Genomic DNA, 19568 nt, shown 5'->3' with positions numbered 1-19568 from the left:
AGCATACATAGACTGTTAATCAAACACAAAAGCCTGGCAAGTCATACAAGAAAAGCAATTTTCCCAACCAAAGCAGGCAGCAGTCTCTGCAGGCCTTTCTTTTTGCTGCTCAAAGGCCTGCACTCCCCAGAGGACAAGTCCTGTTCCTGAACTGCTGCTGAGTCATGGCACAGAGGGGCAGTGCTTAACTCTTCCTTGGCTGTTCTGCCTTTCCAGATAGAACTTACATCCTCCAAGTGAGCATCTCAGCTGGGGTGTGCAGCTGCAGCTCTGCTAAACTGAAGAGGATTTATACCAGGTGAAGATTCAGCTTTGAGTTTTGGATGCACCTTGGCTGCATGATTTTGCAAGGGAGTAGGAAAAATCGCTCTGGTAATTGTTGCAGAAAATAAAAAGTTTTGAGAGTAAAAAGGAATTCATAGAATCATAGAATTGGCTGGGTTGGAAGGGACCTCAGAGATCATCAAGTCCAACCCTTGATCCACTCCCACTGCAGTTCCCAGCCCATGGCACTGAGTGCCACATCCAGTCTCTTTTTAAATATCTCCAGGGACGGAGAATCCACCACTTCCCGGGTTCTCTTCCCTTTACTCCGAAACTTAATTGTAGTGCACTGAGTGTAGCAGATGTTGCTTTACCCTTGTTCAGGAATCACATTTCACTTTGTCCACTCTGCAATGTTCACCTTAGGGTTTGGTTTCCAATTTCCCCTCCTGTAACTGGAAAAATGACACTTTCAGGAGATGGAGTGAGGAGAAGCCAGAATGGAACACACCATGGAAATTTTTTCCTTGATGCCAGGAGATGAGGAGATGTCTTCTCTTGCAGCTTTCTTACTAAGTTTGTGTTGTGTGTGTACCATCTTCAGAAACAGATATGTGTATGCATCAAAGCATTTTGGAAATGTGGATTCTCTGCACATTCTGTTCCAGACAGGTTTCTTGTGCAAGATTAAGTCTGATTTTTTATATTTTTTTTAAATGCAGTAGCACCTCTGGGCTGCAAAAATATATCCTAGAAATGGTTATTTTTTCCTGATGCTATTTGTTCTAATAGATGTAGTTTTGCAGGAGAGTATCTTTTAGGTTTTTTTTTTTTTTTTTTTTTTCTCCTGCTATAAAGCTGTGCTCAGTTTACATAATAGCAAAAAAAAAAAAAAAAAAAAAAAAAAGACGTTTTCTTGAAAGCCAGTAGATCTATAACTGCTGTAATACAGTTCACAGCTTGCACATCAGACTGAGGTCTGGCACGTGCCAGGTCAGACCCTTTTGGAAAACCACTAACTTTATAAACTGATGGGATCTTGAGGGATCCATAAAACAGACTTTGAAGCTAAAGAGACACAGGACTGCAATGCTAAATGCAGTACTAGGAGGCATGCTTCATTTCCACAACATGATTTAATCCAATTTATTAATTTTTTTTGAGGACTCACCATAAGAAGTTCTGCATGATAAGTAGTATATAAAAAATATATTTTTAAAGGAGATTAATTCCATTTTAATGAATATTTTCTTACCATGTCTATCCCATCAGTAGAGGAGTTTATACAGTTTTTCAGACTGCTAAATCCTGTTAAAAGGTAAATTGATTGTCCAAGTGAGAAGTAGTTTTTGCCACTTAACTAATTTTCACAGCCTGAGAAAGAAAAAACCTGTACTTATATATAGGAATTTGCATTGCATATAAAAAAAGAGGTGTGTGAAGTGTTTTGTTTTCAGATCATGCTTATCTAATTAGACACCCTCTTGAAAGATTTTACTTCATACACTTTTTCTGATAAAATGTTGCATCTTCCCATATCCATGTGATCTCCACAGTGAAAGCTGGTAGCAGAGATGATGCCGTTTTGTCAGGGCAGGGAGGGAGCAGCAAACTCGTTTGTCTGCCACAAAGAGGTTTTTATGAGGGGAATGGCTTTGGAATCCAAAAGATGGGACAGGGCTTGTGTGCCACCATGATCAAAGGCTTCGTCCTGGTGAGAGTGTGCAGTGGACAGGAGCCAGCATGGATACCTCACCTGCTTGTCCACAGCCCTAGGGAAAGGATGTTCTTCCTTCCAGCTCAGAAACCTTTGTGCATCCTTCATGTGTAAACTGTGGACTTTCTGTGGCCTCACATACTTGCAATTAAAATGTATAGCACTCTAAACACTGATCACTAATCCAGAGGTGGCTACATGACTTGGGGGATTAGAAAAGAGACTTAAGGGTGACTTGCATGGCCACAGTGCTGTTTTGGAGCTTAGTTAAATTCCACAGAAATTAGTGAAATAATTAGTTTCATAGGTTGAGTTCAGGTCTCCTGTTTGGTGGGGAAAGCATGAGAGTTCCAGTATCAGCCTTTATTGCAAGATGTCTGAAATATGAATTCTAAGAATACTTTGTACAAAAATAAGTAAGAGTCAATGTCAAATTAAGAGAAAGCTGTGGAAGAATGTTTTGTGGAGTTGCCTCAAAATACTCCAGTGATGTTATTCATCCAATTATAAAAGTACTGGTCATATGAGTCAGTTTTAGCCTTTAAATATCTATAGAAAGCTGGAAAGTATTCTGATCTGGGATTTTAGATAATCTTATCTCTATGGGGAGGAGGAAACTAAAAAGCTTGAGTCAGGAGTAAGGTTATGCAAATCCTGGCTTTTCTGTTAATATCTTCTATTCATCTGACTGTCAGTTTGTTAAATGTTAAATCATCTTCTGCAGAGTAAAAATCAACATGTTTTCTACTCTAATATTTGACCTTTTAAATATTCATTGTTTTTGATTCAGGATATACTCATTATCCATCACCTTCCCAAGTTAGATTGAAAATGCAGAAAAGTAATTAGAGAATAGATCAATAATGTAAGAATGTCACTCAACTAGCATATGTTATAAAACATGGACTTACCTAAATCCCTGTGAGTAATGTTTTTTTGGGATATGCACGAAGTAAGGAAAGAGATTTGCTAGTGAAAATTACTAAGGAGGGATGCTAAATCCAGATTAATTTTTCTTGTAATATAATGTTACAATGTTTGTCTAGGCTAAAACCTGTGCTTCAGAACAAGACAGTGATAGGAAAAGAAGTATGAGAAAAGTGAAACCTCTTCTGCTTTCAGCACACATTCTTGAGAGATGAGGACCCTCACTAAGGATTTTCCCATAATTTCTTAGAGATTAGGCATTCCAACTCAGGAAAATGATAGACAGTTTTAAAAAGAAAAGGTAACTTATGCTTGGAATTGGATTATGCTGCTACAGGTCAGCATTTGCACAGGTCCTGCTATAAATTTCTCTGAGTTGCTGAACAGATTGTTCAATTTGCAGCTCTATTTTATTTCTTGTCTCTAAAATAAGAAGCAGAGTGCAGCCCTTCTGCTCTCTTCTCTGTCTAATGCTCCTTGTCCCAAGGAGAACTGAACTGTGCTTTGCTGTGTAGCTGTTTACTGACCAATGCAGCTGCAAACTAATCTGAAACTGCTGGGTGTCACCATACATAAATAATATAATAATAATAAATCATAAATTATTAATAATAATATTGTTCTCTCTTGCAATGTTCAGCTCAGAGGACTGTCACTAGCACTTACATTATATGTGAGGATGCTGACACCCCAGGGGTATGCAGGGATATCGAATTATTCTACTGTAAATAAAACAAAAGTGCTGATTCCAGGTATTTACATACTAATAATCAGGATTTCTGGTTGGAATTAACAGAACTGTGTTTATCCATGGATGATTTTAGTGGTTGTGCACACAGTTTACAAATAACAACCTTTGGCTTTAAATATAAGAATCTGCTTTGGTTTTTGTATAGTGTATTTTAGAACAACAGTGCCATTTTTTGTTTCTGGGCACATCCATGTAACCATGATAGCTCTGGTGGAATTACTGGTTACAAAAAGAGGCAGAATGGCTCCCAAAAGTCTGTCTTCCATTTGCTAGTGTGTTAAGAGTAAAACAAAACCCAGGGCTGTAAAAAATTACCTATTAAATACCATTTTGAAATCTAGATGGCTCAATATTTATGCAGTGCTTCCTTTCTTCTCTCAGCCTTGTGAAATTAAAGGTTAAAACGTGGAGAAATTAAAGCCTTCTGGCACCTGAAATTGGTAAATCAAAGTGCAGATGTTTGAATGCCTGAATACTCTAATGCTTCAAGTTCTGCCTAGGACTGACAGCATCTAATTTACTAAACTGGACTCCTGTCCAGACAGAGGAAGGATATACACTAGGAGAACAATTTTTCTATACACGACATAGGCCATTTTATCCCCTTTGATGCTGGCATGACTCAAGGCTATTTCTACATTTTGAATAATCTGTAATAATTATTAATAAGAGGTAAACCAGATCTGCAATACTATGCAGTTTTGTTATACCACCTTTCTGTCTCTCACTGACAGAAAATGTGATCACTTAGGAATGGTACTGACTGCAGTAAACCTTCTGCATTAGGACTGCAAAAACCTGAAGGATAAAAGCTGTATCTGAGTACGAGGGGAACCATTTTATTATCTGCCAGAAATTTTGACATGAGGTGCTGCAAGGTCTTCCAGTGTCTCACCAAAAGAACAGATTGCCCAGGGAGGCTGTAGATGCCTCCTCCCTGGGAGTGTTCAAGGCCAGGTTGGATGGGGCTTTGAGCAGCCTGGTTTAGTGGGAGGTGTCCCTGCCCCTGCGGGGGGGGGGGTTAGAACTACATGATCTTTAAAAAAACCCAAACTATTCTGTGATTCCCTGTGAGCAGAGAGGATTTGAATCATGTGGATGCAGCCAGCACTGTTCTGTGCTATGAAGTGCAAAGAGCACTGCTGATGTTACTCAAGGGCTCTGGGGGAAATGGATGTGGGATGCAAGTAGCAAATGAGAAATACTTCTCTAGCACTCTTTGAGTAATCAGTTTTTGTGGTATTCATAAAGGAACATCATTGTCCCTAAATTACACTGCCTTTCTTAAAAGATCAAGAACTCTTTTCCAAGACAATTTTGAGATGCTTAATAACTTTTATCTCTGCAGTTCTGTTGTCTTCAGAATATTCTTTTGATTTACTTTTTTTTTTTTTTCTATGGCTGAGCTGCATCACACTGGCAAGAAATCAGTTTGGGAAGTTCTTGCACATGTTTGGGTTTGGATTTTGCTGTGTTGAGAGTGAATTGGAAGTTGCAAAGTCTGTCAACCAATTTCCTTGTCAGTGAACTAACAAAATAATGTGTTTGCAGGGTCAAGCTGTTGCTCAGCTCTGCTCAACTATTCCCAATGTTACTGTTTTTGGAACAGCTTCATCTTTCAAACATGAAGCCATCAAAGACTCAGTAACTCACCTGTTTGACAGAAATGCAGACTATGTTCAAGAAGTAAAAAGGTAATCTTCTGTTTTGCTAAATAAGGGTAAGATACTATTACGGGTATATTAAGGGTAAAATACTATTAAAGACACTGGGCTGATCATAACCTGTGGAAAGAGATTGTATTTGTGTATTTGAAAACTGTAATTTATACCAGATACTTCATCTGTCCAATACAAGGGACAAGAAAGCAAGCATCTTCCTATTTTTTTAAGAGCAACATAAGCTTTGTTTGTGTTCATACTTGGAAATCTGCTGCAAGCAAAGTAAATTAAATGAAAAAGAATAAACATTTTAGCAGAGGGATATAGTTGGCTATGCATGTGTAGTAGCTCTCTGTAATGCACTGAGTATGATATTTTCAGTGTATCTGTAAGTTTTCCAGGTTTTGGAGTTCTCATGTGTTTCCATCTGCCTGGGTTTTTATCCTTTGCCAGGAGCTGTTATTGGAGCACATGATGTCTGTTTTAATTTCAGATCCTTAGATTTTGTTTGTTTGCATTCAGATTAGAATCATCCTGTTGCCTTTTGAAGTAATTGTGTGTTTCTATTTACATGCTTTCAAATACTTTGTTTTCCAGGTTTTTTTAACTGTTTTTAGGTATTTATGTTGATGCAAAACTGGCATCAACAGTGGCAAAACTTCACAGTTGATAAGAAAATCATAGTAAAAAATGCCTTTTTGATTTTACTTGTCCGGCAGCTAAATTCATCTTGTATCTGTCAAGATACTAGATTATAAAGTGGATTATAGATTGTTTGTGGTTTTGTTTTGTAAAACAAGAAATTTCTCGAAGACACCTCAAGGTAGTGTGGGTGATAAGCTTCCTGTCAAATTCAGCATTGCTCAGAGTGATGTGGAAAGTCTTGGAAGGTCTCTGAGTATAAGGTTTACTGGCCCTCAAAAAATGCCTTCACTATCTAGCAGACTTTTGTCTGTTAGCAATCCAGACTTCTCTTGAAGGAGAAAGCAGGGTGTCTTGCTACTGTTTCTGGAGCACTCCTGAGGACTTGAAGCACGTTTGAAACTATCCATCACAAAGGATGTTTTATATCAAAGGGAGATTTTTCCATATGGGAAGTTTCAGCAGGAAGTCTAAGCATTGTCCAGGGGATGACATCCCTACCTTTTTCTTACAGCCGAGAAGAATTGCAGCACATTTCTTCAGCCCTTTGATAGTCTTTCTCTTGGGGAAGTAAACATACCAAACACAAAGCAGTGTTCTGCTGCTTCCAGAAAATTGCTGTGGTGAGATGAAAACTGAATTCTAGCAATCCCCACTTTCCCAAGCATTGATTCAACAAGAAAGAAAACTTGAAAACATCCATCAGAGTTCAACAGCAACTGTAATCCTACCTCTTGTCAGGGGCAGCAGCAGATCTCATCTCAGGGAAATGCCACGTGGGAGCATGGTTGCTTAACAAAAGAAGTTGGTGCTTTACAGAAGGAGTAAAACCCCTTTTAACTTCTGATAACTTTATGATTGCAGACAATGCAAGGGCTGCTTCTGCCCTTCATCAGGACAGTTCTTCTTGGGACAGTTCCCTGACATCACCCCTGGCTCTGTGTAATGGACCATAACCACTGAAATCAAAAGGAGACCCAGTTATGAAAGGGTGGAATTCTGCTCTGTTTAATCTGTTAAAACCCCTTTTGGGGATTCTGCATTGTCACATACTGGTTTACATGGCAATAGACCAGTGAGACAGAGAAGATAAAATGTAGGTGTATCAAGCTAGTTTGAGCTTCTTTGCTCTTACAGAGGTGTGTAGTGCTAGCACAATTGATAGTCCTGATTAAAAGTCAGAATTAGCACCCCGCAGAATATACTAATATTCTGATTTGCTCCTGATATTGGTGTATTTGCACTTTGCATTGAGAAAACAAAATAAAGAAATATAAAAAAACGTACAGTGATGATTCTGAAAGGGCTGTAAAGGTACATTGGATTTTCAGGGGGACAGGATGGTTTCCCAAGTCTTTTAAGCCTGAAAGGCCCAGCAAACTCACATTCCAGCTCTGAATGGCTTTGTATTGTCTTTTGATGAGGAGAAAGTTTTGGTGTAGTCAGAGCCTGAGCCATAGAGTCCTTTTTAAAGTACCTGGATAATGTTAATACTATGCTAACAACCAGTCTGTATCATGCTGATTGACCAGTCCTGTGGATCTTATTACACAGTGAGATTTCTTTCTTCCTTTTTAGAATCTCAACAGATGGAGTAGATATTGTTTTGGACTGTCTTTGTGGAGAAAATACTGGGAAAGGCCTCAGTCTTCTCAAACCACTTGGGACTTACATTTTATATGGTGAGTGGAAAAAATCAGGTACATATTTCAAAAATAAAGTTTTGCAAAGCTTAAAATCTCTTAAAATCACCCATGCTGCTCCTTCCAGAACTGGTGGCCTCTGTGCCATACTTCCTTAATTAGACCATTTCCAGTAAAGGATTTTAGTGAAGCTTAGCATGAACTAAATCATTGAGAAATGACAGGTAATACAAAAAAACTATTAAAACCCCCAAACAAACTAAAAATCCAGAAGTGAAGCAGATATTTTAGATTGTTAAACATTACTGGATGATAAAGAAGTGTAGAAGAAATCTTGGATCTCTCATTCTTCACACCATAGGATTCACAGTGTGGCCAAGGAAACTGTTATGCAGTTCTTGTAGGAGGGAATCTTGGAGAAAGGAACAATTCTATGGTTTTTGATTGACATGTCTGAGGAGTTCAAGCCAAGGCTTCTGTTTACAAATTTCCATTCACGTAAATGGACTGCTCTACCAAATGCCCAGGAAACGTGTCCTTCCTGCAGTTCTGCCAGGTTGCCATGTGTAAAGGAGGGCAAGCTTCTGTAGGAGGACAGCTGAAAGGATTTCTTAACTTTTGAAATAAAAAATATATATCTATGACAGTGGAAAGTGTAGTGGCATCATAGATAAGCACACCTGCTTCTTTGGGCTTCATTTAGCTGGCAGGATGACAATAATAAACACATTGGCACTGGGATATCTTGTTGGACTGTACAGGCCAACCTGATACCCTGTTTGTAACTAATTCCCTGGCAGTGAATTCTCACTACCCTTGTTAACAGGTTGTAGGGTACAGTGCATGTATGTGCACACATGTAGTGGTCAGATTAATGGATGTTTACAGATACAGAAAAGACACCTGTATAGGGATTGCTACTGAATAATAGTGTGTCAGATAAATGACATTTTACTGCAGAGAAGGAGAGAGCTATGGAAGAGTTTTGGTGTCAAGGTGTCTAGTAACACTTAACCTGTTCCTGGTGTGGGAAGATTTGATAAATTGTATTTGTCATCTCAGAATACCTGTCATCACTTAGGGCTCGGTCACCTTGGCCTCTTTGTTAAGTGTTCCCAAAGTATAAGGGTGTCTATTAATTGCTTTTAAACTTGGAGAATTTTTTTTTATATATATAAATCATGAAAATTATTTTCCATATAATAAATGGTCTGCTTGTCTGCATGTACTAAATTTTGTGTCAATGTACTCATCTTTACAGGCTCATCTAACATGGTTACTGGGGAGACAAAAAGCTTCTTCAGTTTTGCAAAATCAGTAAGTGTCCCAGTGCTGTGATTCTGCTCTTTCCAAATTCCAGACTCCTAGATCCACATCCTAAAACCAGATCACTGTTCTTTGAGCATCCTAATCTCATGCAACACAGGTTTTTATTTCTGTATGTCAGTCAGCTCCTCCTTACATAAAATCCTTGTTGTTTCTCTTGGCTGTTGCTTCAGGTTTGCCATGAGCCATGTATCACATCTGCCCAGGCAGTTTTCTTGCGAACATTCTTGAAAAATGTTTTTCTAACCCTGCTGTTGTTTATTGCTTTCCAGTGGTGGCAAGTTGAGAAAGTAAATCCTATCAAGCTGTATGAGGAGAACAAAGTAATTGCTGGGTTTTCCCTGTTGAATCTACTTTTCAAACAGAATCGAAGTGGTGTGGTCAAGGTTGTGATGGACAAACTCCTAAATCTATATAACAATAAGAAGATTAAGCCTGTGGTTGATTCATTATGGGCTTTGGAAGAGGTAAGAGCAAAATTTCTTTTCCCTCTAATAACCCAACTCTCCTTGAAGACATGTAAAGAAACTAATCATAGCCTGGGTTTTGAGTCCTGCATGTTGTTCATTATTCAAGTAGCATAAAATGGCATTGCCACTGCCATGGACACAGGTAAGATATCCAGTTGTGTGGTGGTACCCCACAGCCTGTGAAAGTTCTTGGATGCATTGCATGTTTACTGGGGCTTGTTCATGCCTAGGCCTGTTATGTGACAAGGTGGGTTCTGCCTTGGGTGATGCTAATCTGGGAGCTGTATATGTCCTGATGTTATCACTACATCTGCCCCAGTATACCCCAGCTTGTCACATCATCTGGTGCAGCAGCTACAAAAGGTCCAGCACGGTATGGGCTCCAGTTGTTCCTCTCCAGCAAAACAGAAAGGAATGACAACTTCCTTTGGAATCTCTTCCTCTTTCTCTAAAATGTACACCTGAGGCCACACCAACTCTGGTAACAACTCAGCAACAGGGTGGGGTTTTAGCAGCCTTGACCTGAGAGTGGCATTCAGGGTTATTACTAATTATCACCATGGAACTGCCTGAGGGGAATCAGATGCTGCAATGCAGAGCAGCTGGCTTAGGCAAGACAACAGTCTCTGCCCTCGTGTGAAAGGGAGAGCACCTTGAAGAGCTGTGTGAAATGGAAACAGGATCAAATTTAGGTTCTTGACCTGGGGTTTTATTTGATTATTAAATATGCTTATTAAATATTTTTAAAATGTAAGAGGCACAAAACTCTAGATAGGCATCTTGCAATTTTTCATGTAAAAGTGTACTTTTCATGTAGAGATAAGTAAGAAAAGGATAATTAAAATAGTAACAATAGCTTAAAAAAGTCTTGAGTGAGAACATAAAATGAAAAATTACACTTCAGGCTGATCTTAGTAGTCAACACGATGGGAATTTCTTGGAAGACTTCACATTTACTCTAACATTTGGCAGTAAAGTGTACCATCCCTAATGGTAGGCTATGAAATGTGTAAATACATCTGTTAAAAAGCAGTCTAGAAAACTATAGCTCATTTATCATGCCTGCTCACTTTCCATGAGCTATTAGTTAATTTACAAAAGAAACATTTGACACTTATCTTTAGGGACAAAGCAGTGCTAGAGATGTCTTTAATTGATTGCAAAGTATTACTGAAACATTATTCAGAGCTCTGTCATTTTGGGCATGTATTTTTTTGGTATAAAAATAACTTGTGGCGGACTCTCAAGTCAGTAAGATACACAGAAAAAATGTGTCATAGCTGAGAACAAAATGGAACCAGACTAGAAATGTTAGCATGTATTTTATGTTTTGGGAGGTTTGTTTGGTTTTTTTTATTTTTGATTAGTGCTAACATTTCCCCCTCTTCAGAGTCTGACATTTGATTACTTTTCATTTCCTATGTAGTAAACCTATTTTCCTCCAAATGTCTACTTTCATTTGACCGTTCTCATCACTATGACCAATTCTTTACCATTACTGTTTCCTGGGGAATTTTCCTGACCCATAAGACTGTGGAGAGTAAGTATGTTTAACTACAGAGTGGAAGAAAGGAGGATGAATTTTCTATGGAATCCTATCACCCTCTCCAGAGGCTCACAAGAGAACCCATATTTCCTCTGACTAGAAATTCTGCCATAGCGATGAGCTTGAATTTGGAAGTGACATGGAAAATGAAAATATTTCAAGGAAAAATCTCAGAGGAGCTTTAATTGTGAGGCATCTTTCCAAATATTTAATGTTGAATACCTGAATGTAAAATTATATACATAAAAATTTTGATCTATGTATGGAAAGCATAGCCCAAACATATCCCCTCAGCCTGTTTTATTCACTCTGCATCTGCATTTGTTTGCATGGATCCCTTCTTTGTGCAAATATCAATTCACAGATTAATGCAGATTCTGTTAAGCCAACATGGCAGACACCTGTTTCTCTAACAAAACTACACACTGCAAACATTTCTCTCTTCAAAGCTGTATCAGGTTGCAATAGCAATTTATGTACTGAAGCTGAAAATAATATTCTGCAGTCTTAGAAGAGAATGGCCTTTATGTTCTAGAGTAGCCAAAGAAACTTTTTAAGCGGTTTTACCCCCCAGCCTTTCTCCTCTTCTCCCCACCCTGAAGTAAACATTTCATTGCTGTAAAGGTCTGGTATGGCTCCTGGAACATTCCTTAATTCCTGGAGTATTTCTTAATACTTTCTGCAGGAGTACACAGTGATTTAGATAAGAATATACAGAATATCAGAGAATATTGTAATTGCAACAATACTTCACAATTTGAAGTATTTCAAGTGGAGAAATACAAGGTTTAGAGAAGGTTATTAGATTCACATTTATCTATCATGTTGCAGTGTGTGTTACATGATGTCTGGTTGATTGTCAAATAATATTCAAGATAGCAGCATTCAGAAACTGCTACACAGACTTAGCTTGATATTATTCCTGTTGAACAAGTAATATTTGTCTGGATATCAGTGAGATCATTATAATTAGGAAATAATATCTTCCAGTGTTCTGATTTTTTGGTTTAGAGCCTCATCCAAAGCATGTGGAGTTCAATGGGAGGACTTTTATTTTCACTGGCCATATTTATCTATTTATTTATTTTTAAGATGAAGATCGCCCCACCTCTTCAGTACAATCTGCTGAAATAAATTTACTGATTGACTGAAGAAAAAGTGGGACAGATTTTATTTTGTGTGGAAACTTGGAAGTGACTTTATTTTCTTCCATTCATTACTGACACAAGGGACACGAGGATCTATACTTCCCTACTGCTAGGAAGGAAAACTATTTGTATTGCTGTGTTAGCTGTTGTCTCAGGAAGGGTAATTTTAAACTGAAATTTACATCATAAGTTCTTGTAAAGTCAAGTCTGTTCTCAACTAAGCCATTAGAGCCATTTTGTAATGTTAATTCAAGAAAGATTTAACTAAAACAGATGGTAACAAATTCCATAGATATTTTAAAATGGAAGTCTAACTGGGGAATTACTCATGACAAGATGAGCAAAGTCATATGATAAATTAGCTGCTGTTGAGAAGTCTTGCTACTTTGCAGCTTTTTGTTACTGTGCTCAAGTGTTTAGAAGACAAGATAATTTGTAGATGGTACATGATTAAAATAGTGTTCTGTAGTAAAAAGTTGATTACTGGTAAGATTGCATTTCATTACAAATACTAGAGTTTAAAACATAATTAGTATTCAGTGAATTTTTGTTGAGCTTTGTGTCTGTTTCTTTGGTAGTAACTACTTATCTAGTCCTTAATTTGGCACTTAGTCCCTCTTCACTCTGATTAATTTGTAGTACTCATTTATGCATTAGCATTCTCCTGAGGTTCTTCACACAGTAGATGATTCTAATTTAACAGTGAAAAGTGAAGACTCTCAGAAAATACAGTGAGTTGAATAAAAATGCACAAGTTACACTTTCCTATTAAAATTTTATTTCTTTGGCTTTTTATAACTGCAAAAGAGATTATATACTCAAGGTAGAATGGATTATTGATATAGAAGCTACAAGCATCTCTTCTAGGTGATTTGCAGCAGTTAAAAGTAGCACTGGTAGCATCTAAAACAAAACTCAGTTCTTGCACATGAACTGCCAGATCTGGGATGTTTTGGTCCATATGGGTGACCAGTCAGATTATGGAACAACATCCTGACAACAGACCTGTTTTGTGTGCCAAGGGATCCATTCCTTTCCTGTCTCTCAAATCATTTGTAGGAGTGCACTGTTACATAGTAATAATGGTATCAAAGATGTGTACTAACTTAGGGCTAGTAAGAATGATAAAGGTACTGAAACCTGTGGAGCAGAGTTGCTGCTTAGTCTGAAAAGGTGAGGACAATCTGATCATATTATAGATGCCAGAACCTTACAGGAGGCATCACCCTGTGTCATTGCTTTGTACTGACGATGCAATTAACTCTTTATCAGCTCCTTACCTAGGAACTGGTAACCCAACTGCAGCCCAGATCCAGGAATTCACTGTGGCACTCAGCTGTGGCTGAAATCAGTGGAATCAAGGCACTAAAATACACTTGTGGATCAAGCCCTGTGGATCTTGATATGAGTGTCAGAGGACTCTTACTGAGTGTGCCTTGTGGTCAGTGCATAGAATGTCTTTGACTGAAATGAACCCCTAACCTTAATTTAGTTTGCCAGGATCACTGCACTATAAGTTGCAGGGTTTTTTTCAGAACAATTGCAAAAGATGTTGCAGGTCTAGCTGTAAATTCAATTTTTATCTAAGTGAGATTCCCTTGTCTTGAAGCCATATCTTTTCTCTATAGTTAATTGCCAAGGAAAAATCAAGCTGCGTTTAAGAACCCAAGCCTGAAAGGAGAGCAGTGCAACTGATCACATTATAGTATCATTACAGAATACCTGCTGCTACAATAATTTACTTTAAAAGAAACATTTTCTTCTATGCTGCTCTTCTCACATACTTAGTTCTCTGTGTTAGCTTCCAATGTTGTTCGCAGTAACAACTAAACCAGTAGAAACCTTATATCCAAGTTCACAGCCTTACCCAGAGATGAGAATTGGAGGAAGGGACACTCGCCATACAGAATTTATAGCAAACATTTTGGGGAGAGTAAAGATATCACAATATTTCTGTTTTAAGCACTGGCCTGTGGCTTCAAAGCATTTAGCTATTGTAAACATGGTTTTTTTCCACTGAATTTACCATCCCGGTGCATGTTTTTACCCATCAATGTTAGAAATCTCAAAGCCATGATAGGACAATAAAAACACTGATCCTTCCCTAAAGCAGGTACTTTAATTTCATCAAAAGCCATTCATGCCTTTCACTGACCTTAGCTTTGGAGTGAAAAATCTTACATGTTTCACTGTACTAAGATAGAGAGAAAACTGATGCATCTGTTACTTTTAATATACCAGGAGGGCAATCTGGTGATGTCAGATCAAGCTGGTAGATTGTAATGGATACTAAATGCCATGTGTCACATTCTGGGGGGCTGAGAGTATAATAATGGCATGTGCATGTTTTTCCCTTTTCTGGTTGATGAAAACAGAATTTTCAGCTCAAAAAACTACACCTTTTTTTGAAGTTGTGACTTCTGTAACATTTAGAACCTGTATTTGTTTGTCAAGTGATGGAAAATAATATATAATAATATCTAGTAATATGACAAAAGCGGAGTTCATTTATAACCAAGGCACTAAACTACCCTGAAATACAGAAAAAACTATGTTTTTTAATAGCCATAGAACCATTTACTTGGCAGTGTTATGTTGTGGACAGAGGGAAATGTAACTCATTCTGTAAAAACTCCCACGAATGTTTGCTTTGCTATTATTGCTCCTCTAGCATTAAAATGTAGAGGCTGCTTATTTTGATACTGCAAGTATTTCTTTGACAGTCCTTCATTTGCAGTTTTTCGTGAACTGTTTTCCTGACGTACAGATATTAGCTCTGCATGTACACTGCATGTGATACTGCTGCAGAATTCCTTGTTCTTGCCATGTGTGAGATTCTGTTCCCTTTGACTGTATAAAATACATATCTGTAGTTCAAAGTAAACTTAAATTATTTACCTGTACCTCACCATTGTTTCTTGGTGTACAGACAAGTCTAACACAAGTTTAATACGAGCTTCATGGGGATATCAAAGCTTTCCAAAATGCAAGGAGCTGTCTTCCTGATGTAACAGGTTTCAAAACAGAGATGTGGGGAAAGCAGATCAAGAAGCAAAACCTTAATAATTCAGGGTAGCTTGCTTCTGTGTTTACAATCAAATTGTACACAGCTACAGACCAAAATATCTTTCAATTTTAGGCTGAGTAAGGGGAAAGCTCTTGTACTTGAATTTCACCTCACTAACTTTAAATGTAATGAACACAAGCTCTTCGTGAATGAAAATTGAGCCATGAGTGAGTATGGTGATTTTTAATAAAGACCTAGCAAAGAATTTTTGCCAAGATGCTTATCTTATGTAAATATTAATTAGAACTCTAAATCAGTTCAGTGCTATATGCTTAGACTGATAAGAGATACCTTAAAAGTGCTGGGGCTTGTTGGGTATCACAGATTTTTTTTTCCCTGAAACATTACACGTACCTGTTTATGGGACCCTTGCTGCTCTTAAATGAAATACTAAGTTCCTATTAAATGTCTATATAATTTATCTACTTTCTTCCCCATTTAACGTTAACAAGACTTCACATTTCTTAATTCATTTTACTCTTCCTACCCATGTCAGCAAGTGATGGCATAATGCAGTAGTCATTTTGTCGTCACACTCTGTTGATGACAATGTAACACGATTATGAAAGTAAGACAGAAATAAGCAGAACAAAACTTAGATGTAGGTTCTGTGGCTCCATAATAAGGCTTTAGATATGTGACATCAGTTATAATTACCACAAAATCAGATTGGGTAAATGAGGTGTTTTAGGAAACTCAGATTTCACTAGTTAAGTATGTAAGCAGGTCAATTATTTTCAATTGCTATATATTACTCATAAACACTGCATGAAATTTGAGCTACATGAATGGAATTTAATTAAACAAGTAATATATTTGAGCTCTCTGTTTTCTTATATATTTTTTTAAGCTTCTGAAATTTAGCTTGTTTTTTTCTAGCCTGCTGGTTGAATACCTGTTTTTAAACGAATTTGCCATCTTAGGTCTTCACATGGTTCCTTTGTACATATTGAGACTATTCACGCCATGTACTCATTTAATAGATAAACAATAAAACAGATGATGGATATCTTGCATCATGTTAGTAGAAAGATCACGGATCAGCCCCAGAATCTCTAAATTTCTAGTTCTGGCCTCAAGTAAACAAGTCCCTGGGCCATGTCTCGCATGTCTGTGAGACTTTGAGGTTCAGAGTGTTTGCTGGGGGCTTTCATCTCAGACTGGTGTGTTCTGCTGGATTTCAGCTTCATTTCAGGGGAATTGTATCTTCATGTTTTGAAAAGAAGTAGCAGACACAGAAGAATATTTTGGCAGTATTTCTGAGGAACATTGATTCTGACTAACATTGAGATTTCCTGTTACAGAGGTTAGAAGCTGACTGGTGTGAGATTAAACCTCTCAATTAACATAAATACAGCCTGCAGCTACAGCAGCATCTATTTAGCAAGCACTCTGCTAAGAATTAATTAGTTACGGGGATGCAGAGGCCGAAATACTTTTTTAGAAGGCATGAGACACTGGAAGTTGAAAGTGCAGTGGTGAGTCATGATACATGTTTCTGGGTCAGGACAGATTGGCATTTCTACTTGCCCTTGCGTGCCACGGGGATAACAGCTTCCCATGATGGCACACCAAAGGGGAACAACATGCAGGCTTGGTTCCTGGTATCCTGGTGGGTAGTGAGAGAGCAAGGGGAAATAGACAGGAAAATAATATAGGAAGCATTGGTAGGTTCCACTCAAAATGTGGACTGTTAAAAATAAACTATCTTCCAAGATAGGAAGAGCTTTACAAAAGCAGAGAGGATACACTCTAAACATCAAGTATACCTTCAAACCCACTGGTGTGTATGCATAAGTCTAAGAGATGGGGTATATTTCATATTTATCCTGAATGAATGACTGTTTGTTTTCTGCTTCTTTTTTGCTGTTTGTGTCATAGAACTTAAGCTGTTCTCAAGAGTCAGTAAAAAAGTTTCATGGAGTCATTTCCGTATTCAAAAACAATTTCTAGATTCTTCATGAAGCTTTAGAGAAGCTACTTTCTTTTATACCCTTGATCCAAACAAACCCTTTACATTTCTACCTGAGAATGCAATGAAACATCTCCCTGTCTTCTCCCAGTGTTGCATGAAGATTGATTAATAGATGCCAATATGTTACATCCACTACCTGAAATAATTTTAAATGGATTCTAACAAAAAGTTTACTTTATTATGTGTTCCATGGAATTGATAGTACAAGTGATCCTTATGATTTGGAACAATGAGTGTTCTCTGTCACTCAGAGAAATAACTATTGGATGCCATAAATGAAAACCACTAGATAAATAGCAGGTACTAAAAGGAAAATATTAGAAACTAAGTTTTCAAAGACATAGTTTATATTTGCTATTTCATTCTTATGCTATGTGCTATTAGACTGTGTCATTTAAGCCACAGAGCATAGCATTTGCCTCCGTGTCAAAAATTTCCACTCATATTTCTTTGTTAATTAGCTGACTGGTTCTGAAAGAAAGCTCTCTTGTTCAAGTCAAACTGTCAGGGACTGTTAATGTGAGAAATTCAGCTCTTCACCCAGGGTATCATGAAGGAGAAATCTGAGGTTTGTGTTGATGTTTTCTAGTGATTGTTTTCATTCTGTCAAACTTGTTTTGGTCATAGTTCAAAGTTAAAAAAAACTATTTTCCCAAGTGCTCAGGATTTTAAAAAGCCGAGGTAGAAATAATGAAGTCTACTTGGTGATATTGAGGGAGCTAGGAGACATCTTTCTTGTATGTCTGGCACAATGCAGAATATGAATAATTCAGTTTCTTGCCTTTGAAACTTTCCAATTTTCAGACTGGAAAGAGATCTCGGATTGCTTTGGGTGACATTTTGGCTTCTGATTTGCAAAAAAATCAGTTATATTGTGTTGGATTTTGTGTTTGTTGGTTTTTGTTTTTTTTTTTTTTTTTTGCTATAGTACTTCATTAATCAATGAATGCTTAGAAAGCCATCTAAGGGGTCACTGAAAAGGGAGTGGGAGATAAGAATAAGAAAAATCTCTCTCTATTTAAATGTGTTAGATCCATTTTGTCTAAAAGATGCTACATCAGCAGCATTGGTCCCTTTCTTCCCTAACTGACTGAGCAGAAAGGTTAATAGAGCAGAAGGGAATGAGATGCTTTCAGAGACTGCAAAACTACTGTAGTGAGAAACAACAGTAGATATGAAGCCTTCAGCATTTCTGCTGTATAATCTAGCTCACCTTTTTCTGATTTTGGAGATTTTGCCCTTTTGGCCTTTAAAGAAGTAATGTTGACAAGCTTTTAGCTATAGTAGAAGTATGTTTATTTTTCAGTAGACACAGGACTCTGGTAAATGAAATTAACTGGGGTTTTTGGTTTTAGAAATGCCTTTCTAAAATGAATTTTCTAGCTCTTCACCTGGGATCTGCTTTATCAGTTTATCTCTGTAATACTATCCAAAGAAAAAGTAAATTATTGGCCCTGTCAGCAAAACCTAAGTTTGTTTCTCAGCAACTAATCATGTTGATGACTGGTTTTGGCAGACTGGTAGAGTTTGTAGAAATCCCATGAGCAGTAGCACAGAATTAATCTCCTGGGTTGTTGTTTTCAATTTTTTTTCATTTTCATCCTAGCAGTGTAATGAGATTACTCACTTCTCTTTACTGAGAAGACCACACAAGTTTTTTGTTTTATTTTGTACAACTTTGCTGATATCATTAAAAAAAAGAATTACTACAATCTTACCCACAAGACTTGTAGATAAGATAATTCTGTGGATTTATGTAGTTCATATTCTACATATTAACCAGATCATCCATTGCTGGTATTGACTGTAATTAGGAAGGACAGCTGAATAGTAAAATTCAGCAGTCAGCATATTCCAGTGTTTGAGTCCTGCTTTGCCCACCCTGAGTTTCATTTCAGGATCATAACAACACGGACCAATTCCTTACTCTCTAGAGAGCAAGGGAATGAATAACTCAGTCTGTGAAAACTAGCATCTTCCAGGTTGTGCTTTAAGCTCAGTCTTAGGGTTCACCAAGAGACTCATGAAGTTTCCCCAAAGGCTGTAAAATTGGTCATGGGCACTTAATCAGTAGCAGTCACAACATACACTATGTACAACTCTGTTCTGATGCCAACTGAACATTGGGCTGTTGATTTTTTTCCCCCAGTTATCTGAAATATCTAAAATAACACTCTATTTTAGTGCACAACAATCATTAACCAAGATAAATGTTCTCACCTAATGAAAATGGCTTGTATATTCTTTTCAATAATTCTAAACACAGATGAGTTTTAAAAGCAAAATTACTCTTGGTCATAAAGACATCTCTTAGCATAGTATAATCCAAATTTAATGTGATAATTGAGAGTTTTATATGGTACTGCATTTTAGTAATGATATTATTGCTCATTACAGATAATGATATAAATTAACACAAAAGCAGCAAAGC

General features: G+C 37.4%; 1 protein-coding gene across 1 annotated transcript in view; it reads left to right on the top strand.

Moving 5' to 3' along the window:
• VAT1L (vesicle amine transport 1 like) overlaps window positions 1-19568 on the top strand; it is a 47759-nt gene that overhangs the window by 13432 nt on the left and 14759 nt on the right. Inside the window, exons 4-7 of the mRNA XM_071756662.1 lie at window positions 5211-5353; window positions 7541-7644; window positions 8867-8922; window positions 9204-9398. Of these exons, the coding sequence (XP_071612763.1) occupies window positions 5211-5353; window positions 7541-7644; window positions 8867-8922; window positions 9204-9398 (498 nt within the window). The remainder of the gene's footprint in view (window positions 1-5210; window positions 5354-7540; window positions 7645-8866; window positions 8923-9203; window positions 9399-19568) is intronic.

The sequence above is a fragment of the Heliangelus exortis genome, chromosome 13, assembly GCF_036169615.1.
Source record: "Heliangelus exortis chromosome 13, bHelExo1.hap1, whole genome shotgun sequence".
NCBI lineage: Eukaryota > Metazoa > Chordata > Aves > Apodiformes > Trochilidae > Heliangelus > Heliangelus exortis.
The sequence above is the reverse complement of the archived record's forward strand: the minus strand, read 5'-3'. Positions and strand labels throughout refer to the sequence as shown.